Source organism: Patiria miniata, unplaced genomic scaffold (assembly GCF_015706575.1).
Source record: "Patiria miniata isolate m_02_andy unplaced genomic scaffold, ASM1570657v1 HiC_scaffold_11, whole genome shotgun sequence".
NCBI classification, from domain to species: Eukaryota; Metazoa; Echinodermata; class Asteroidea; order Valvatida; family Asterinidae; genus Patiria; species Patiria miniata.
The window spans coordinates 5,781,790-5,804,942 of NW_024037049.1; the positions used below are offsets into that span (position 1 = coordinate 5,781,790).

The 23,153-nt window shown below is 39.5% G+C and overlaps 1 protein-coding gene across 2 annotated transcripts in view; it reads right to left on the minus strand.

The window, feature by feature from the left end:
* Window positions 1–749: 749 nt before the first annotated feature.
* Window positions 750–23,153, minus strand: part of LOC119743040 (nuclear valosin-containing protein-like) — a 39,885-nt gene continuing 17,481 nt past the window's right edge. Inside the window, exons 8-25 of one of the 2 annotated variants that reach the window (XM_038219367.1) lie at window positions 18,435–18,597; window positions 17,232–17,296; window positions 16,421–16,555; window positions 15,735–15,836; window positions 15,093–15,210; window positions 14,417–14,555; window positions 13,694–13,831; window positions 10,334–10,542; window positions 9,401–9,480; window positions 8,480–8,602; window positions 8,279–8,383; window positions 7,712–7,774; window positions 7,178–7,300; window positions 6,859–6,958; window positions 6,491–6,597; window positions 5,481–5,557; window positions 4,297–4,489; window positions 750–2,705 (exon numbers count right to left, since the gene is read on the minus strand). In XM_038219367.1, the coding sequence (XP_038075295.1) occupies window positions 2,622–2,705; window positions 4,297–4,489; window positions 5,481–5,557; window positions 6,491–6,597; window positions 6,859–6,958; window positions 7,178–7,300; window positions 7,712–7,774; window positions 8,279–8,383; window positions 8,480–8,602; window positions 9,401–9,480; window positions 10,334–10,542; window positions 13,694–13,831; window positions 14,417–14,555; window positions 15,093–15,210; window positions 15,735–15,836; window positions 16,421–16,555; window positions 17,232–17,296; window positions 18,435–18,597 (2,124 nt within the window). In that variant the 3' untranslated portion in view covers window positions 750–2,621. The remainder of the gene's footprint in view (window positions 2,706–4,296; window positions 4,490–5,480; window positions 5,558–6,490; window positions 6,598–6,858; window positions 6,959–7,177; window positions 7,301–7,711; window positions 7,775–8,278; window positions 8,384–8,479; window positions 8,603–9,400; window positions 9,481–10,333; window positions 10,543–13,693; window positions 13,832–14,416; window positions 14,556–15,092; window positions 15,211–15,734; window positions 15,837–16,420; window positions 16,556–17,231; window positions 17,297–18,434; window positions 18,598–23,153) is intronic. The other variant, XM_038219375.1, reaches the window with a different exon arrangement.

The following is a 23,153-nucleotide window of genomic DNA, read 5'->3' on the forward strand; positions in this document are numbered from 1 at the left end:
TCCTGCGGCAGTGACTGTCAATATGTTGAGGCTTGGCCAGTGACATCCTGGAGCAGTACGGAGGATTTCAAGCATAACCAAGGCTTATATTTATGCATGGCTGAGCAAAAACAACACATGGTCCGGCCCAAGACCTTGACAAAGTGCATCCTACAAAACCAGTAACGCACTTTTGTCATGTAACCTCAATCCTCCAAATTCCTCCACTTTGGCAAAGAGGATTTTGAAGGATTCAGGGCGGTTAGGGTTAATACATAATTTGGGAGTAATGGCAAAATGGGGGTCACAGCAGTTTGCTAATGCTATTAATGTACACCAACATATGCTGCCTAATGCCCAATGCCCATTTCCAAAGTTGTGGTTTTATAAAACATTTTGAGTTGCTCAAGGTGGCCGCTAGGATTCTTTCGAGCAACTCTTTAACTCAATGCAATTTAATGCATCAATTGTACTATTGTTATAGGTGTGTTTTTTTCCAAGTCATTTGTAAATAATAAGCTACAGTAGAATTTGGTTAATGTATTTTCTTTTAACTGATGGTGTTGAGAGTTTAAATGTCTGTCCTTGCAAACACATTTGAATGGTTGGAGGCTCAGCAATCTTCCAGAGCGTACAGACTGGTTTGGCCTTCAAATTATCTTGTAAAACAATTTACTCCCTCAATTTTAGCATCAAGGTTCTTTAGAAATGTTTATGACGTAAAAATAGATACTTCACAACTAAAGAAATTTAATACTCTCACAACAGTATTCCATTTGCACCAAGTTCAACAATGAAACAATGTGCAGAACTGTCAGAACACAAGATTCTCTTTTCATTTCTATTTATTATGTTGCTTGATGTAATGTACAGGCTTTACTGCTCATGTATTTAAAGTATTTTAAAATGACACAATAAATATTAAAAACAAGCAGAAAGTCATGTGTATATTCATTGTGGGTCTTTTCAAATTCCATTTGCAGATTTACTGTCCTTCTCGGTAAATTATTTGTGTTTTTTTTTCTCCTGATGACTTTCAGTTTGAGTAGTAGTTTTAGTATTACAATTGTTACCCTTCTATTTTTGGCATATGCAATCCTCTGAAAAATATAAGCACAAATGGATCCCTCCTGCAAGTAGACTGGTTCCCTACAACACTGATGCTGATAGCAGGGCGGGAACCAGTCTACTCTGGGGCAATGTAAATATTTTTGGTTGCAAGTGATTCTTAATTTTTGAAGTAATTATTACATAACTATTTTGTTTCGTGAAATTCAAAAGTGAATACAGCAATTTTAAAAATATAATCTATTTGTTAGGGTAAAATAGCACGGCCAGTACATAATTATTGAAGAAAATAAAAATCAAACCTGTGTGCACATGTGTACACAGGCACAAATGATGTATGCTTCAGTAAGACCAGCCAATAACATTGCAGGTTCTGAGTCTGATTAACTGCCATGTGCCATGAGAATTCTTCCTTCCTATGAACTCCATTAGCCTTATTAGTCATGAGTCATGATAGACACAATAGGAGGGCGGTATTTGGAGTGCTTTAACTCGTTTGTACTATGACAAATTTACTCCTATTGTGTGTGCCAAAGTTTAAAAATGCTAATATGGTGAAAAAGAGAAATTATGAACACTTGAATTTTACTGTAGAAATGTGGCAAAGCAAGTACACAACAGTGGAAATTGGTCTTATGAACAGTACATGGTGAGTCCTGGAAGACTGGAGCTCTGCAGTGGGCTAGATAGGGCGTGGAGGTAGGAATAGGAGGAGTTAGCATGAATACCCTCCTTGTTTTAATCCCACTTAGCATCCCACTTGCATATTCCAGGCCACTGTGGTGAGCTATGGGATATCATGCAGCGCCTTGGCATTTTAACGGCAGCCGTTAATCCCCTTGAACGCTATGTCTAATGGCGACCGCTCAGCTCCGTTCACTTCCGAAGAAGCCTGACTGGAGTACATGCTTCCTACCATCCAACAATCAAATATATACTTTGGACATGTGCAGTATGTTTCGAGTGTAGGCACGATATCGGGGTCTGTTTTTCGGATGCGCAACAAAAATCTTTGTCATGTCGTCTTTTGAACAATGAAAATCAGCCAATAATTCGTTCGGCAAGTAATATTTTTATATTTCAGAAAAATGTGAAATTTCGTGAATTACCTGGTGAAATGTAAGACATTTTTTGGCAGGTTCCTGCTATGCCCTGTGAATAAAAATAAAAGGAAATGTTTCGGAAATGTAGCGCTTTCAAATGATGCAAGAACCGTAACTTAGCAATACTGAGCACTTTTGAAAAAACTACTTTTTTGCGGTGACGAAAAACGAAACTTAGTGGCAGTTCTCCGTAAGCCGCATGCGATGCGCATGCAGTTTTGCGATTTTTGGCAGGCTGAGTGTGGAATGCGTTTACTTTGCAGTCGTTATCTGATCAATCGCGGCATGAGACATGGCACGTTTGATCTGTGCTTGCGCTAACTCCTTCTATTCCTACCTCCATGGATAGGGCCATTTACAGTTCATACACAGAGTTCATAGTCTATTTGGTCTAGTGAAGAGTGAGGTAGTGTGTAGACCACTGGATGTTCATCACATCAAACAAGGCAATAGTTTCTATTTGAGTAGACATCAGCTCATGTCTTGAACTGTTTCTTCCTGTGCATCTGACAAGTCTAGCGCATTCTGGCGAAGTTTCCTGTATCGCTCCTGATCCTGTAATAAGTAAAGAAGACAGCCTCAGTGGAGTCACTTTGAGTCAACATACTAGACACACTATGCTAATGAACATTCACATTGTATCCTTTTTTGTTGTTGAAATCTTGGCTTCATCTCTGGCTTCAGAATCATTTTGAAGGAGATCATATAGAAATACTCTCAAGTTTGGTTTCATATTACAGGCTTTGATGTTCCAGAGAGAGAACATGGTCCCATTGTAAGCCAGAGACAAAACCCGGATGTGTGAACTCTTCACAAGTAATGGGCATATGCATAAGGCCAAATTTTTTTTATAGTTCTGCTTCCGGTTACCCTACCTTCCCTATATCGATAGCCCCTACCCTAATTTTTTTTTTTGGGGGGGGGAAGAAAATGAGGGGAAAAACCCTGAAAACCATCAATTTCTACCTTTTACCCTTGACTACACGCAGACACCTCCATGTATGATCGTACACACAAAAATTGCAAAAACAAAAAAAGTTTCCCTACCTACCTAGTACCTACCCTATTTTCAAATGCTATGTAATCGGAAGCAAACCTATTTTTTTTTTATTTGGCCTCATCATACAGACAGTGTTGAGCCACAAGTATTTGTAACAATGAGATGTAGTGTGGAATTTGGAATCCCATGAAAACAATAGACCCCTCAACTGTACTGCAGGTTTTTGTGCACAAATAAATGAATATAGAATGAAGTGTCAGGGTCAAGGCCTGTGACAAGTCACCTGATCAGCTTTATATTTCATGACAATGGCCTATTAACATCACAAAGCAAGTAACTGAATAAACATAGAACATCCAAAAGAATATTTAAAGTTGTTTTCCCCGTGCTATTTTCGAGTTTAGTCCCACAAAATAGATTCCTTTTCTGATTTGTTATTTTTGTAACAATACAACACTGATTTACTTTTGAGTGATAAAAGAATCGACCCATGTTTAGTTATTGAATTATTACCATACAATTTCAAAGTGTTGGCTGCCAGATAATAATTCTGTTCTCGGGAGCAAGGGCGGATCCAGAACACAATTTTGGGGGGGGCCAAAAAAATGTTTGGTCCTCCAAAAAAGTGGGTCCAAAAATTACGGCGTGGGGTTCGGGGCCCGCTTAAGGGCCCCGACAAATTTTTGGATTCTAGATGCTCTGTGGTGCGATCTGAGGCAATTTCTGACCACTTTAACCAATGTTTTTTTGAGGAAAAGATGGTGGTGTACTCATTGCCTGCCTTTTTTGCGATGTCACATAAAAAAAAAAAATTGGTTTCGTTTGGGGGGGGGGGGGGGGCCATGGCCCCCTTTGGCCCCCCCCTGGATCCGCCCTTGCTCGGGAGGTATGGTGGGTTCCCGCCCCACAATCAGTATCCATAATGTACAGACCGGGAGCCAGTCTGTTCACAAAGCGGATCTGTTTATGCCCAAAACCAACAAGGTTTGCAGACATCCAAAAAAGGAAACAAGGAGGTGTTTGGTTGGAATAAAACATAGAAGTTGAAAATGTATTGATAGAAAAAGAACCGAATTTGTTGAAGAGCACGGGGAACGCAACTTTAACATAGCTTATTACGCTAGAGGAAAAGGAATCACAGCTGACCTTTTTAGAAACTGAAGCCTTGACTTTGGCAAATGCAGACTCAAAATTGGCTCCAGTCACAACCACTTTGGTATTGCCTGTGCCCCTCTCTGTTCCATCACCCCTTTGGCTATTGTCTGATGGTACGCTCCAAAGGACTGCCCTTAGGGCAGCCATGGAAGCCTCTCTCACCAAGGCCGCTAGGTCAGCACCACTGCGAACATATGGGGGTATCAAAGTTATGAGAATGTTTTCAAATTAGCAGTCACAAAGAAATGTAATGTTTCATTTTTAAATTTCTTTTTAATACCAGTGACATAAAATTTAATGCAGTGAGTGAAACCTTTTTTAAATAACCATTCATCTTATTCTTATAATTCAGGTTTTGGATAATCCTGCTTAAAAGAATTAATTCTAAATACTAGATACACCCCCGAAATAATAAGATGAGCAAAATCTATGTGTCTCAAAACACACACATTATGCTTGCAAGATAAGTCATGTATCATCCGTTGTCCAACGAAGCCGTATGTCTCCGGTCCAACGTCTGATATATCTAAGCATGCAAATTTATGCAACCCTGCGTGCCAGTTAATCGGAGTCGCCTTTACAAAATTGTGATGTCATTTCGATCAGAAATGTGGACTAAGCTGTTGATTTGTCAATTCCTATGCCTTTTTTTTTTAAACAACAATGGGCATAGAGATCTAATAAAACCTAGACACGACATTGGCTCTCAAAAGTGTTAGCAAAATGCTGCGAGTATAGAATATGCGAACGCTCATCGTGGGCCTGACGTGAACGCCCAAGAGGGCGTTAGTATTACGCGCGTTATTTAAAATGTGTGATGATCATTAGAAGCCACAGGATGTTTACACAGTGCTTAACATCATCGTTACAGGCCATGTGACGCAGCCTATTTTTTGCTCAATTCACAACGTAAAGGGTAGTAGATGTCGTGTCTAGGTTTTATTACATGTCTATGACAACAGGTAACCGAAGACCCGATACAGAAGGCGCCCGCTGAATGGTCAGAATCTTGAGGTCAAGACACAGTCTTGTTTGGCATAATCAATCGCCGAATCTGCTCGCATATCATAGACCCTTGCTGTGCAAGGGGATATTCCAAAGACTACCCCAACCATTGGGATGGAAAAAAAAGTAAAATAATATAAAAACATATAACATTTTCAAAAATGTCTTACGTGAAACCATCACATCTTTGATCCTGTCCAATGTCCTCCAAAATGACATCATCTGTTAATGGAGGTTTTGTGCCATTCTAAAAATCAAGCATAACCAGAAAGTAGTAAATGGAATGAAATGACCACTTTTGAATTGAATAGATAGTTGAGCATGTTACCATCACATCCTCAGTTATCAGCTAAGCTGACTTTCCAGATGGTATACTTGGGGAGAGAGTATGAGATTGTTCAGACTTTAATTTGAAATCAGACTTTTTAATCTGAGAGAAAGACATTATCAGTATACAAAGAAATACTTCCTTGACAATTGACAATATCATCCCTATTATATCCAAACATTTTTAGCCAAGACAGGAGACAGAAGATTGCAAAAAGGAGGAAGGTTTGAAGCCTGAATGGGGCTAAGCAGGCTTTGGGGAAAGCCATCTGCAATACATGTCACATGTCTAGTACACGTACATGTACATGCTCATGCACAATGCATAAAAGCACATGAGGAACTCATCAGCACAGTGTACAAAGCTGGACAAAGCTGATCATCAATGCGTAACTTCGTGTATGCCTATTTTACCAAACGTTGCCTTCCAGTAAGTTCAGCACATGGATAACCAAGACAGTTACATCAGAATTCCATCCTATTTCATGAACTGTACCAAAAAGCACAGGGCTGGATCTTTTTTTTAACCCCTTAACGCTGGTATTGTTTGGCCACGGACAGCTGCACTTTGAGTGGAATGTGTACATGCTGGTATTCGGCCACTATCTTTGCATGAATGCGGCTATGCAGCAGGAATGCGGCTATAGCAGTCCCCCAGCTTATCGGCTTGATCGAGCTGCATCTACAGCCGTTGATTGGCATCAAAAGGTTAATTACTGGTCTGTTGATGTGTATTTGTGTGCCTGGCGAGCCAGTTCAGACAAAACCTAGGTACATACTCATACAGGTTCAAGTAAAATATAATATATAAGAGGTCTTTTTTTGCAGGTTGGTTTTTCTGTTTTTCCCTGACCTTGGTGATTGTCTTCAATATGGCTACTCTGTCTTTGGAACTGGGGATGCCAACATACAGGGTCTTGTCCAAACGTCCTGGTCTCAGCACAGCTGGATCAATGATATCTGAGAATATATGTAGAGAGAATGGCTATTAATAGCACTGTTCACAATATGCAAAAAAAAATATAAAAAAATAATACAATCCCTGATCAAATGATGGGAACACAGCTGCAGCACACTTGGCATCCTTTGTTTCTTGTTGATCAACGGATGGTTACAATTGTGTTTTTCAAACTAGAAAAACCAGTGGTGATCCCTCCGGAAATAAAATGACACCAGAATTATTAAAACACAACTTGCCAGTCATCTTCTATCCAACACTACCTGGTCTGTTTGTGGCTCCAACGATAAAGACTTGTTTCCTTGCTTCCAGACCGTCCATCTCAGTCAAGAGTTGATTGACAACACGGGCACTGGAACCAGACTAGAATCAAACAATGTAGTCTAGAGACGTTAACTGTATCATAAATGAGATCAGCTATGCTGGTGTCAAATGATTACAATGTTAACCTGGGCTAGGAGTGTGTTCTTATTTTAGAGATGTTAATTTTGCACACATCCATGTGAAAATTTTATGTAAACAGCTGCTTTACATGTAAAGTACTATTTTTTTTAAATATAAAACCTTCAAATTTTAATTTACCTCCATGGAATCCGACCTCTTAGGGCAGAGAGCATCCAACTCATCAAAGAAGATGACACAGGGGGCTGAGTTCCTAGCTCGATGGAAGCACTGTCGTACAGCCCGTTCACTCTCACCTACATACTGTGGTTAGATACACAATCTGGCCAGTAAGCTCATCAGCCATAGAAATGGCACAAGGTCACCTCATGTTGACAACAGTTAAGTCATGGGAGTCACAAATCAGACAAACTATTTAGAGACTTGTTAATGCTCTTGCGACTGTTTCAAGCCACACAGCCAGACAGTATCATGTTGTCTTTCATCTATATAGTCTTTCATACAACGCAGGATAGTATTATCAATACGGTCCTCCATCAAAATGAGTTATATTTATTTATTGTCCTGAAAGTTATGCAGAGACACCTATCATAAAATAGTCTATAAATAGGATCATGGCTCATTATTTAATTATCTCAGTGAAAGCTACAAATGTAAAAACAAATCTAATATGTGCATGTATATGAAACCTGACCCAAGATACATGTGACTTACCATATTCATGAGCTCGGGACCTTTTACTGATATAAAATTGATGCCTGATTCATTAGCTATAGCCTGTTGGAAAAGAAGACAGTTTTTTGGGGAAAAACAGGGAAACAAATCACAGTATTGCCAAATATCATCTTAATGTGAATACAGAACAGCTAGCATTAGAGGTGAAAGTTATCAATTCAAGTCAATGCGCATAAATGACACAATGTGACATTGTTGGCTAAAAGTTGATTACTTTTCACTATTCAACCATCACTATAGACTCCATGCCGGAATGGTAGACGGCACTTTTTGACCACTTTTGAAAGCTCCAGTGGGCGGGACACATCACTAGATTGTGCACGTATGGCATGAAGTCTGCACGACTAGTTTTATTCTGAATGTGCACAGACCAGTTGTGTCTTCGTGTGAGTGTCAGGCGCCAACGGTAATGCGTTTGAATGTCCCTCACAGCGGTCTCTCCCAACTCTCTTATGCAAGGAGTTCATATAGCCCACTTATCAATAAACATTGGTCCAGGACAGAATAAAAAAGGTATACACTGTAATACTCGGCCAGTATCCTTACCTTTGCTAGCAGTGTCTTACCACATCCAGGGGGACCAGCTAACAGAATACCAGGCGGCGTTGTTAGACCCAGGGCCTTGAAGGCGTCAGGGTTTCTCACTGGAGCCTGGGAGTTATATAAAATAATTCAAGTCACAAAAGCATCCAACAAAAAAAATTGTGCAATTAAGAAAGTGTGATTTATTTAATTATTATTTGTTACCAGAATTGCCATAGAGAGTTCCTCTCTGACTGATTGTAATGCCCCTACATCATCCCATGTCACATCTGGTATAGTAGCAAAGCCTTCTCGTTTGGCTGAGGGCTGCACATGGGGCAGTGCTTCCTATGACAGCAACAAAAATAGCAGAAATCAAAGTCAACTTATATAATGGACCATTGGTTCATTGTGATGATAACCATTACATACCAGCCATAACAAAAGAGATATTGACTTTTTATTTAGGATGGATGAATAGCCGATGATAATTTATCAGTACAGTTTTTGCACAATAAATGACAAGTAAAATATTCTTTTAAATTTTCCAATGTCTATTTTTCATATAGATACATGAACACATGCACATAGGGGTCCTTTCTATCTTGCAAGTTTTTATGTACATTAAAAATGTGCGAGTGTGCAAAGTGGGCGAGGAGGTTTCGCTGGTTGTCTTGCCTGCTTTGCATCTATTATTGCACAATAAATGACAAGTAACATGTTCTTTTAAATTTTCCAATGTCTATTGTTCATATAGGTACATGAACACATGCACATAAGGGGTCCTTTCTATCTTGCAAGTTTACATATGTACATTAAAAATGTGCGAGTGTGCAAAGTGGGCGAGGAGGTTTCGCTGGTTGTCTTGCCTGCTTTGCATCTATTATTGCACAATAAATGACAAGTAACATGTTCTTTTAAATTTTCCAATGTCTATTGTTCATATAGGTACATGAACACATGCACATAAGGGGTCCTTTCTATCTTGCAAGTTTACATATGTACATTAAAAATGTGCGAGTGTGCAAAATGGGCGTGGAGGCTTCGCTGGTTGTCGCCTGCTTTGCGGGCATATCGATTCATAGCAGCCTAGTTTGCATGAGCAACCCTCAAACAGTGATAGAAAAGTCATACATGTATACAAACCTCAAAGTCTTTCATTTGGATGTACAATTCCTGCAACTGTTCTTCAGTGAGTGGTGCTTTATCTTTCAACCAACTCAGAGCTGTGATAAAGCAAATAATATTTACATTCTTGAAAGTCAATCTTGAGATGTATAGGATTCCACACTCTATTGCGAAAACAGTAGCATTTAGGGGGTTTGCTCTTAATTTATACAAAATTAAGGCTTCTTGCTAGTATAGAACTTCTCTTGCACAGTGCTTCACACAACTGAATTACTCAAAATAGATTGTAATGGTTTTTGTTGCTTTTGATCACTTACACATTTGTGAGCTCCAATAATAGTTCTGTATACTTAGTGCTTTCTAAGATAAAAGTTCACTCATGCAGGAGTGGAAACTATACCCCCACCCACCTTTTAACAAGCTTGCAGTGGTTGAATGGCAGATTTAAAAACCTCCTAGAGCAGCAGATATAACAGCATGGCAGATGATAAGATTAATGCCACAAGTTGTGGATTTAATACACATAATTCTGCCCTCCACCAATAGTGTTATCTCACAATGTTCATGATTTGATTCAGCATTTACTCGAGGCCGGTTGAACCCCGAGGTACCCAGTAAAACCCTCACAAAACCTTGGAAAACAATACACAGGCATGCAACTTGGAAATCACAAAAAAAAGAGGAAATTCAAAATTTTCCCAGACTTTGTACAGTGTTTTTTTATTTTCAATGGCACACATGGGAAGTAAAAAAAGAGGAAATCAGCTGAACCGAGGAAAAGTTGCATGCCTGAATACAGAAAACCTAGTGTGTCATTTTTGTATTCTCCCCAAACCGCATCTTTTGTTTTTTTCTCAAAAGTAGGAACACATGGAAAATGTGTAAGTACTTATCAATTAGCAGATAATGAATCCTCAGTATCCATTTGAATTCTAATTGTAGCAACACTACCTGAATGATATGATGGTATCTGGTCTGTTGCCTCAGTCTCTTTCATATCCTGCATGGTTCCTGGACTCGTCTGTTTGACAGGAACTACACTCTGACTAGTAATGCTATCTCCACAGTTATCGGCATCTGTGTGATGATGCAGTGATGTGTCAGCTGTGACAGACTGGGCTGATACAGGTTTAGATGGCATCTGCAGCTCATAGAATATTCTGAAAATCAAAGTGACAGAAATGTGTCAATGCTGCAAATGCAAAACGTTGCTGTCAATATAAACCATGTCAACATGTCAACATGTCAAGTCTGTCAGATGCTGACATGCAAATCAGCTGCCCTAATGTCTGTAGCATATTAACCCCCCCCCCCTCCCAAATGTAACTGTTTACCAAGCACATTTTGCAATTTCCCATAATTCAGGCATGCAACTGGGAATTTACAAAAAAACGAGGAACTTCCAAAACACACAAGACTTTGTACAGTGTTTTTCAATTTGTAATGGTTTTCATGAAAAGTAAAAAACAAGGAAATCTGCGAATCGGAGGAAAAGTTGCATGCCTGATAATTGGACTGAAACATACTATGTAGAATTCAGAGGTCTGCTTTTTCATGGTAAAAGTCGTCATTTGACCACAACATGCATTGACTAGGTCCATGGGCTCCATGCACAAGTACTCCCTCAACATTAAGAAAGAGAGAGTTGGGGGAGACCACTGGGAGAGACATTCAAACGCATTGCCAATGACGCGTGATGCTCACGCGAAGATGCTTTGGCTTTGTGCACAATTGGAATAAAATAAGTCATGTGTACTCCACGCTATACGCACATGAAACCAGTATGCTCACACTGTGTCCCGTCCACAGGGCTCTCAAAAGCCATCTCTCTTGCTGGTGCACGGAGTAAATGGTAATAAGGGAATAAATGTGTGCTCTGGAGGTTTTTATCACTCTGTTTAAGACCACTTAGAGTCTGGGTGCTGATAATTACCCGAGCCGGAGGCGAGGGTAATTATCAGCACCCAGACTCTAAGTGGTCTTAAACAGAGTGATAAATACCGACGGAGCACATATATATTCCCATTCATAAATACCTTTTCGGTAAGAAAAAATCATATAATTCGTTCAAAACATCCTGATTTTGTTCAACAAATTCACTTTATGCTTTTTGAAACATCCCTCTTGCAAAATAATGGAGTGTTCAGCGAGTAAGATGTAAACAACCCTTTTATGGAGATTGATGCGCGCGTATCATGTTCTGCGCGATGTCGCGCAGAACGCACCTGGCGCGTTGCGTTTTGAATTTAGAACTATAAAATTCTGACTCCCTGGTAGTGTTGCGCATGCCTACGTGAGGATTGTGAACGTTCAACCAATGAAACGACAAGAGGCACTGGATTTTTAGGAGTCCACATTTTATTGTGACACTGGAAAAGTGTTTAAGACCAGCTAGCCATGTCTTTATCATCCGTTTAATACCGGCCACGTGACGGGCTCTCGACCAATAGGAATAGCTAAACTGTCTGAGGTATTTATGAATAGGTGATAACAATGCACAGGAACCATCAAAGTACTAAGAGCTCAATGTACACTGAACCGTATCCCCCAGCTTATCTCATTTTGCTACTGCTGTTTGCCAAAGCCTCACCCTCCCGTGTATTTTGAAATGTTGAATTGATAAATAACATGCATGCAAAGAGTGCAATGTAACTTCTCCAAACACACTAGTAATGATCTAATATTAGTGCAGCATATGGACTACATGCACAAGTAACCCCATCAATGGTTATAAAGGAGACTTGAGGGACACCACTGGGAGGGACATTCCAAGCATTATGCGTTCTTTGCACCATACGCTTGTGAACCTGTGTGCACACACAGTGTATCCCTCCCATGGGGCTTTTAAATGTAGTCACAAAGTGCCATCTACAGTTTGTGCACATAGTCCACAAGTCAACCAATGGGAGACTTTTGAGATGTTGGTGGCAGCAAACACACCAGTCCTTTTTCCATTGTTTGCGTCATATTGAGCATGCGCGCTTAAGCTTAAAAATGACGTAAACAATTGTAAAAGACCGGCATGTGTCTGCTGCCACCAACATCTCAAAAGTCTCCCTTTGTCCAGTGGGAGATATGCGAAAGAAAACGACCCTGTTCACTCCCTTTGCTTCAATATTTCCAAAGAACATTAGCAACTTGAAAATCCAAGATGGCCACCATTTTTCAAGATGGTCGCTCATGGCAGGTGATTTGTAGCTATTGTATGAATGGAAATTGATGAAGTTCTCTGGTTTGAATGTTTGTGACCATGCAGAAACTGTTTCTGTGACATTTAAACCTCTCAGATGCTTCTTTCTTTCTGTTTGTGGAGCCATATGCAGATGGTTGATGTCTACCATTTTCAAGATGGCCACCAATGACATTATGACTTTATAAAGAAATTCAGAGTTGTCTGATCGAAATGATCAGAAAAATTAATCAGTAGCTTTTAACCAGTAGCTTCATCGAATGAATTTTTAATGATAATTGCAGTTAATTTTAGATGTTTTTTTCCCCTGAAAAACATCCGTTTTTTTAATGCAATCTACTTTGTAGATCTGCCTGTTTCCTTATGTTTTAGCTCAGGATCATTGTTGTGGTTTTTTTGTATCTGTTAATTTTTGTGTGTGTATTTTAAGCTGTTATAATTATATGTAAAATATGTGTATACGTAATCAGAACCCGCACAGATAGGTCTGAAAATTCTCATATCCCATTGTACCTTATTAATCAACTTTTTATCAGCAGCTTCGTTAAATGAGTTTTTAAGATAATTGCACTTAATTTTAAAATGAATTTTTATATCCTGAATATAACCGGTAGTTTTTTAACGCAATATCCTTTTTTTTTATCTGCTTGTTTTCTTATGTTTTAGCTTGGGATCATTGTTCGTGGTATTTTGCATCTGTTAATCTCTTTTATGTGTATTTTAAGCTGTTATAAATTTATGTAAAATTTGTGTATTATGTAATCCAACCTAATGGTTGCCAATAAATATATTATCCTATCCTATCCTATCTTCGTGCAGTTTTAGAACTCAGAGTAAAGGAGAAAAAATGTCTTTAAATATACCAGTTATACAGGGATGTATTTTCATCTTGTATCACCAACTGAACAATTCTGTCAATTATCTGCTGATCTACCTTATCAACTTGTTTTTACAATTGTATGTATCGAAGTGTAATAAAAAAAAAATACAACATGGTTTATTTCTGGGAAATGGTGCAAATTTTCGATAGTCAAATCAGCCAACATCTCGGGAGTCAGGACTATTTAGTTTGCACTACTTTGTGTCAAACAATGTTGTATTTGTATATATTCCTATCTTACCTATTAACAGCACACATAGCAGCCTCTCTACAGAGTGACATCAAGTCAGCTCCTACATAACCTGGTGTGAGTGTGGATAGAGTAGCACAGCTGAAATCTGAAGACAGTCTGAGATTCCTGCACAGAACCTGCAGTATCCTGATATAACAATATCAAGGATAAAACATGGGGTGGGGGAACAAATAAATATTCAGACTACTTAACCTTTAGATACGAAAATGTTCAAGCACAATGTAAGCAGGTACTCCCCCCCTTTCCTCTGAAGGTTTCTTTGTCTTGTAATTGCAACTGTTAGTTGGCATTTGTCATTAAAAAAGTATTTTTCTGACATGCGAAGTGACGATCAGCACATTACCATACACTCTAATCACATGACGTTTAAATTGATGATTGGTACTGCAAAGTTAAGGCATCATCACAGGTCAGAAACAGTGTTATTGCAGTACAACGCAATGATAACTAAAACCAGGGTATATTTGACAACAATGAACATCCATTCTTGCTCCCACTATGTAGCAAGTACATGTAATTGATCACTGTAAAGAACAATAATGACAGATTTGGATGTAACCTAGACACTCATAGCAGCATTTAGTAAATCATGGAAGCATATTGTTGATTCTTGGACATAATGAATTCTCAATGCGATATAAATGCTTGGCCTTCTCTAAATAACTGCTGTGTCCAAAAAAACAGTCTTGAAAATCAGGAAATGACCTCTACCTCTCTCTTTCCTTCACCCCAGGTATTCCCAGGCAGATTTCTCTGTCAAATCGTCCAGCTCGTCTCAGAGCAGGATCCAAGGAATCAGCTCTGTTGGTCGCACCAATGACCAGCACATGAAGAGGACTAGTACTCAGTTCTACAGTGTAGGAAATTCAAACATTCAGATGCAAACAAATATCCATGCATTTTTGGAGGGGTTGAGGTCCGGGATTACTGATTTAAGTGATTGGTTCGTGGCAAGGGAAAAGGGTTGCAATTATAATGAGCAAATAAAGTCATTCACTAAAATGGAAGCTGTACCACAGAGAAAGGATCACATAGCTTGAATCGTAATCGAATACATAATGGATTGACACTAAATAGAATCAGCCACACAAATAAGGTGCATACAATGGTGCTTTCCTTACTTTACCTAATTTGGATGCTTACAAAATAAAGTGTTTTTAGAAAGATCATTTCAAAATGATATTGATATTGGAGTTTTTTTTCTGCAACTACAGATGTTAAATTAAAAAGAAGTTAGTGTTGTTAGCAAAAACAATCTGATTGCCATGGAATGGCTAAGGCTAAGTCAACCCATCCTTTGATGCTATATTAGATATAATTCAGTGTTGTAAGCTTTAAAGGATGTAATTATGGCCCAGGAATGGCTAAGGTTAGCGCCAAGACTCACCATCCATGCAGGAGAGAAGCTGAGCCACTATTCTCCTCTCCATCTCTCTCTGAGCTGTCTCTCTCTTGGGCGTGATCGCATCAATCTCATCTAAGAACAGGATACAAGGAGCTAGACCCTGCAAACAATCAGAACAATGTCCTTTCAGTTTGCTGTTAAGATTAGTTGGTAAATAAACACATACATCCAAAAGGAGTTAAACCTATTTCCAGTATAGATCGTTTGCGTGGAAGCTATCTTGGAGGTTCAGTGCCTTTGTTCCACAGGGATATGTATGAATATACCTTGTGTGCATTCATTGTTACTTTATTACAATATCATAAATTACCTTAGAGATGGCTGACAACACAGCCAATACATCTGGGAGTTCTACAATGTAAATAATCATTCCAACTAATATCCTTTCAAGCCCAAAAGATGCATTTAAGCTGACAAAAATGAGACATTTAACAAGTAATAAACAGCCCAACTCACATGTACACTCAAACAAACAAAAAAACACAAAAAAGGGGGAAACAGGGGTATCTCTGGATACCATCCACATTTTTCAAATATGCGATATCCAAGTAACAATGATTTGCCTTTGGGTTCTAACCTCTATTTCTATGTGAGAAGTAATGAACAGACTATTACACCACCTACCATAGCTTCTTCAAAGAGATCCCTGATATTACCCTCAGACTCCCCCGACACTCCAGACACAATCTCTGTTGCTGCTATCTTCAAGAATGGAAGCTGGAGCTCCTAAACGTTAAACAAACATTATTACATCATTCGCCTCTTTTATTCATTATCATTACCTATTCCAGACAACATCACCCGCACCTGTCCAGACAACAAATGGGAATTTTGAAAGGAGGTGACATTCTCTTGGAGATCCTAGGAATCTTCTTCTAGACCTGTGCATCCTCATTCACACATCACCACGATTCAAAGCAGGCAACAGGCAGCAAAGCCATTTCCATCGCAAAAGCGGGCGAGGTGAAGCCTCATCATATTACATATCAAGTAAATTACAATTGTGGGAAATGAGAACACACGTTTTTAAAGCTTCCGTTTTGAAAAGAAATATGAGATTAGAATGTGATTGACGTAATGCATCCTCCACAAAAAAGCGATACATCTTTGCCATTCATCCTCAATCCTCTTAAATCATCCAAAACTGGCAGGAGGATTTTGGAGGATTGAGGAGGGTTAGGGTTATCTAATCTGCAGAATATTGATATAATAATGGGTAGGTTCCCAGCAGTACATCTGTATACTGTTTTCATTTGCACAATGTACCAGGACAAACCACCATTTAGACTGCATTCAGTGGATATGCTTACCCCTGCAATGGCATGTGCCAGTAAAGTCTTTCCACACCCTGGTGGGCCATGGAGAAGCACTCCCCTGGGTGGGGTGACTCCTAACTGCTGGTATACCTCAGGGTGACGCATGTGGATCAACAACTTGCATATCTCCTACATTATCAAAATCCACCAGAACCCCCAAAAATAACAAATTGGAATTACTGTGTGCTTAGAATAGTAGTTGTTGTGTCTACATAGCGCCCTCTAGCAGGCATTGGCGGGAAGTACGCCATGTTGGAGGAGAAGTATTAAAGTATTGTAATCGTTAACATTCTCCGCGTCCTTGTATACTACATAGTGGCAACGAGGATTGTTTAATTTATAACAGGTTTGAAGTGACAGGACGTGAAGAGCCCCATTGTATGTCTTTTAGAAGATTGGTAGGTTTGCCAAAATTTCAAAATTTTAGTGTTTTCTGTCTACTGCTTTGTTGTATCTTTTATTCAGTTTATGACATCCAATAAACGAACTAACTGTATGTTAACATGTTTGCCATAGCTACAATATTGACTCCTTCTTTGTACAGAAAACCCTAAAACTGGTGCGTGTGCCTAAAGTGACACTACATCATCACTGTCCTCAAATGTCTTTCATTGTAAAAAAAGAAATGGCAATTAAAAAGCATGAAATCCATGAAGGGTGTCTTACTATTTTCATAGTGTTCAGAGGAACAAATATTTTCATAACATATACCTCATGGAGCCTTCAAGTTTTACAAGTCTCTTAATTTAGTTCTACAGAATTGAGATCTTGATTACAGGATGAATTTTATAGACAATGAACTCACATGCAAAGTTTCATCATTTCCTCCGATGTCACTGAAAGTCACTGTTGACTGCTGGGGCTCTACAACTAAAGATACAATAATTCTATTTTAAAGACTGCAAGATAAACAGGAACAATTTCTTTGTGATTAAAACCAACGGTATTAAAAAAAATAGGGAGCTGATTTAGGTGAAAATTGACTGTCCTGTGATTCCATACTTTCAAGGCAGCTTTTTTGCTGAGAACTTAAAAGTTCAGAATTCACATTCAGAATTGATATACTGAGACAGCTCAGACACTAAACATTTTGGGTACTTACCCTTGAACCTAACCATACTCATTTCAGAAAATCAGACATTTTTGGTGTTTTAAGTTTTCCATTTAACCTAAAGATCTTTTGTTGTATGCAGCTGGATTCCAATGGACTCTGTGCATGAACGCAAGATGGCACTCTTGACAGCCCCATTGGGAGTGACACTCCACATGCGCATACTGGTTTGCGTGTGCACTGCAAATTGTATTCAAGTTTATTCTGAATCTGCACAAACATAGCGGCTTCGCATGAGCATCAGGTGCCATTAACAATGCTCCCTTTGTAACCATTGAGGGGGTGCTTGTGCACAGAGTCCTTAGGATAAGCCAGTTTCAAACTTTCAAACTTTCTACTTTCAAACTTTTGATTCTGTGGGACACCTCATCAAGAAAACCTGAAGGGGAGGTTCACTTCCGGCTGTTTTGCTCATTTTGCCTGACTTGCTTCTTCCCAATTCTTTTGGGTACCTATGGGTCCAACATACCAGAATATGTCCTGATCGACTGTGTCCTGTCCCACAATGAAGGCAAAATGATGACTGTGGACACAATTTCTCAAAACTTTGACACCACAAAATCTGAATTGTGTAGAGTTCATATGGCTATACATTGGCTGGAAATGTAAAAGTTCTGTCACTTTATCACCACTGCTTATATCACTTTGTCACCACTGCATATATCACTTTGTCACCACTGCTTATATCACTTTGTCACCACTGCTTATATCACTTTGTCACCACTGCTTATATCACTTTGTCACCACTGCTTATATCACTTTGTCACCACTGCTTATATCACTTTGTCACCACTGCTTATATCACTTTGTAAAACTATGCCTGTTAAGACCTGAAGGACATAGTAATGGAGTGTTGGTCATGACGGTAGTAAAGACTCATACAACCATTTTGCTTACTCTTTTTCTTTGCCTTGCGCCCTCTCTCCTGTCCTATCCTCCCCTTTTTGGCTGTAGACTCCTCCTCCATCATTGTCTGATTGCTTGATTTTCTCTTCTTGTCCTTCAGTCTCTTAATGCCAGTCTGAGGGGTGGAACTCCCTGAAGGAGCAGGAGTAGCTTCCTAGAAAGATAAATATGGAATGGTAAGCCTGTTGGCCTGGCATAAAACACTGAATATATCACAGACAAGTCATTATGCCCAGAAGCCCCCAGAACATTCTTGAATAAATGTAACCCACAAATCACATGGGATTTGGAAATGTGAGCAAATTCTCATGTAAGAGATCAGGCAGTGCAAAGTGTAGGGATGTTGGGCAGAGAGAGTAAGATAGTGGGGGTTGGGCAGAGATAGTATTAGGCCGTGGGCCAAAGCCTGTAACGTGCAGTTTCGTCTTAACTTTTTAGTGGCAACTTAATTTCTCGGTTATAAGTAGTTTGGAACATCTCAACTGATATTTTACAATGTGCACATCACATCGTTTGCACAAATTAGAAATCAAGGGGACTGTTTCCCCAATGTAACTATACCACATGAGGGCGATCGTGATGCATCGCTGCCATTGCGTACCAGCCTTGCCTCCATGGGCGCGTGCGCGTTCCTCCATCAACCCCTGGGTGTGGGGAATATGTAAACGGTGATGCCGACTGGCTAAAACAGAGCGTACTGCACGCGTACTTCAATGTCTGCGCACCCCATTTCCGCTCATGCGTTATCTCCTACACGTCAAGTAAACGTACAAATTTTGTTTCAAGACTGCGCGATGCCTTTCGATTTGAATTCTGGAAGCCCAATTTTACGCCCCCCAAAACATGTATTAAATGGAGATGAAATAGTGTGTCACTTATTTACTTGAAACTGAATGACTTGTGATTTACTTGTGATTGCTTTGTGTTGTAAAGGGACAACAGAGGTACGTAAATTAAATATAAATCCTTATAACGCCACGTCGAAATCTCATCATGCTCATGTTTGAAAGGATCGATTCTACAAAAAAAATTAAAGCACCGCTTCACACGTTAAATAATGACTTATATTATTCATGCCGACTTCTTATTTATCTGTTGTGTCAAATTTGAAAGTATTTGAACTTAAAACATAGAAGTTATGGCAAAACTACTATTTTTGACCCAAAAAAATGTCGTCATAACGTTAATGTGCAAATTTGGGCCAATGTGAACAACCAGATTCAGATTCAGCACTATCAAATTAGTAAAGTTGACCTTATTGCAAACCGACACCAAAAAGTTAAGACGAACCTCAACTTCTACACCTGATACAGATTTTGGCCCATGGCCTATATGGTTATTAAAATAAGTGCATTAAGAAGACCGACAGCCAAATCAACAAGCACAGTCATCACAACTGATATAGACTTGGCCAAGTCTGGGTTGCGCTCAGTCTGTGTCTATATAGTAAATCCACTCACAGCACATATCGCATACGTCCTTACAGTACATAACGCGCGCCCTCATGCGTCGAATCCGGACCATCATGTTAAAAACGTACATGTACATGTTATTTTCAAGTGATGCAGCAACCCAGACTTGGTCAATCTGCCAAGCATACGCGCTGGTTTGTTCCACGTTTGTACACAGTCTATGGAAATTAATTTTCGCTGTGATTGGCTTCTACCGATTTCGGTAGAAGCCAATCAGAGCACAGTATTTCAGGTAATTAGCATTTTTATTCTCAAAAACGAGCGCAGGTTGTTTTGATATTATTCCTAACACACAATCAGCGTTGTCTGCGTACTCGCGCAGCCAAAGTTTCGCGGAGAACGCACACGAATCCCATGGTAAGGAGTACAAACAGATATACGCACACATACGTTCGAATGCTTTGAAACGGCCCTGGGTACGCACAACACGAAGCGGTATCAATGTATCTCAACATCTTTTACAGGTTAATCCCAATAAAAATTCCCTTTTGTTTTAAATAACATTTGAATGTCGTGTTCTTTATAAATTCAATCCAAGAGCAGCTGATCTTAACATTATCATCCAAATATAATGTGTTTGAAATCTACAAATTAAGATTACGTTTTTAAACTTTTGCAGATTGTTATCCAGCTTTCCATAACTACTGAAAATTATAAACGGGTCTTCAGAAATTGGTTACTTTGATTGGTCAAGCGATGTTGCTGCATATGCATAGAGATGGTGTTGCATATGCATCGATGAATACAGGCGCATGCACGTGAGGGGGGGGTGCTGATGGCAGATTGATCAAGTCGGAATTGCTCACTTTTGCACCACATGTATGCACATGCTTTGCAATACATGCACACACATTAACACATATTTCACATACAATGACGTTTTGTATAAACAAACTCATGGAACCCTTATGGGTTCACCCATCTCACCAGTCGTATGTAACATTTATCTGGAAGAGCTAGAGGAAGAAATATTCTCACTAGCTTCCTACCCTCCTAGGATATGGTGGAGATATGTCGATGACACTTTTGTTGTTATTGACAAGGACCACTTCGATGAATTTACAAACATCATAAATAGTATCGATCAGTACATAAAGTTCACTGTTGAGGAAGAGTGTGAGAGGTCACTGAACTTTCTGGACACAAAGGTTGAAGTTAATGAGGACCTTACTCTAGCCATCTCGGTGTACAGGAAGCCTACACACACCGACTCATATTTTAACTTTGAATCAGACCACCCCCTCAGCGCAAAAATAGGAGTTGCCAGCTCATTGTACATGAGAGCACACATTGTGACGTCTGACAATGGTGATCTACAAAGTGAACTCCAGCACATTGACAAGGTACTATCATCTTGTGGCTATCCAGCTTGGACTAGAAAAAGAGCGAAAGACAGAGTAAGCTCCAAGGCTCTCCCGAAAGAAAAGAAGGAATTCAGTCAGAGAGTAGTTCTTCCTTTTGTCAACACAATAGCATCGCGTTTGAAACATACTTTCCATAGCAAGGACATCTGTGTTGCCTTTAGAAGTCCAAACACCCTTAGAAGTAAGCTAGTTCATCCCAAGGACAAATCGCCCATAGAAGAGAGAACAGGTATTATCTACAAGATAGCTTGCACTGATTGTGACAGTTCCTACGTTGGAGAAACAGGGAGAACATTAAAGGAGAGATTGAAAGAACACAAACGAGCTCTTAAACTGAACAATCCATCTCTTTCAGCAGTTGCAGAACACGCCCTTAATACTGGACACAACATTGGATGGGACAATGCCCACATTATCGACTTTGAAACACATTTCTGGCCAAGAAAGGTGAAAGAATCCATCTGGATCAAAAGGATTAATCCCTCACTGAATAGGGACTCTGGTTACTCATTATCACCTATCTACGCTCCAGTGATCTCGGTACAACAGACAGCAAGAAACTGAGTACACAATCACTTAGCTTGAGAAAGTCCACAGGAGTGGATGAAAGCTTGCCCACTAATTTTCAGGTTGGTAGAAGCTTAAACTACCGTAATTTTCGGAATATAAGCCGCGGCTTATACGTTGATTTTGCCCATGAAAATGTTTACTGCAGCTTATACACAGGGCGGCTTATACGCCGAGCCTTGAAGAATAAAAATGAAATTCACATGTGTATTTAATGTACTGGTACAAGAAGAGATGTGTTGCTGAAATGAATTATCAATTAAGAAAGTCATTAACAAACCGAAACCACGTCCCACGTGAAGGTACCTAGCGGTAAAATGTACGGTGAAAGCTGTCTTGACGTAATTGCTTGCTTGTGACCAGCCATACGTGATACTAGTGCAGCTGCATGCAGCATGCTTTTCCCCAGCGGACCACACCATTTGTGGAAATAAAGGGGTGTACTTTCTTGGGAACAATAATTACCAATATTTACGCTGTTTAAAAAAAGAAAAAAAAGATGACTAACATTTTTATGGTGTTGGAAACATTTTTTAACTCGATAATCAGTTGTTCAACGTCACAATATATTTTGTTTTCTTGAAATGTATTCAAGAAACGATGTAAAACTCAAAACAGGGACTAAATCACCCCTTACAAAAATAATGGATTCGTCCATTAAAATGTCGGCGTCGTTTTGACTATTTTCGAAGAAAGTTATGATCGAAACTTGACTTTTTAATGTTACTACTCGTTAGTAATTGCAAAAATTTGATAAGTTTTGAGGTAAAAACAGACCTGTTTATTCTAAGGACAAAACAAATCAGCGCCATGGACTGCATTCATGAAGGACAGTGATCCCACGGAGTCATGGGAGGGGTTCATGGACATACTGGATGCAGCAATTCGAGACAGCATCCCCAGGAAGACATGCAATCGTCGCATGTCCCCATGGATAACACCTGCACTGAAACGCCTCATCAAACAGAAACAAAAACTCTTCGTCAAGGCCAAATCGAACGGTGACAGCAGTGACTGGAACAGGTATAAACTTATCTGTAATGAGGTGAAAAACAAAACTAAGAAGGAGTACTGGAAATACATCAATGACTTGTTTGCTCTGCCAGACAACAAACATAGCTTTTGGAGCTTTGTTAAGGACCAAAGGAAATCCAAATGCCCACCTGCGTTCAGGACAGCCGAGACACAGCTCCACAAGCCTGCCGATATTTGTCATGCATTCAACAAGTTCTTCACCTCTGTCCATACTCCAACAGGGGTTCCTGCAGAGACCCCACCATCTTGTGACTTCCCAATTCCAGAGATTC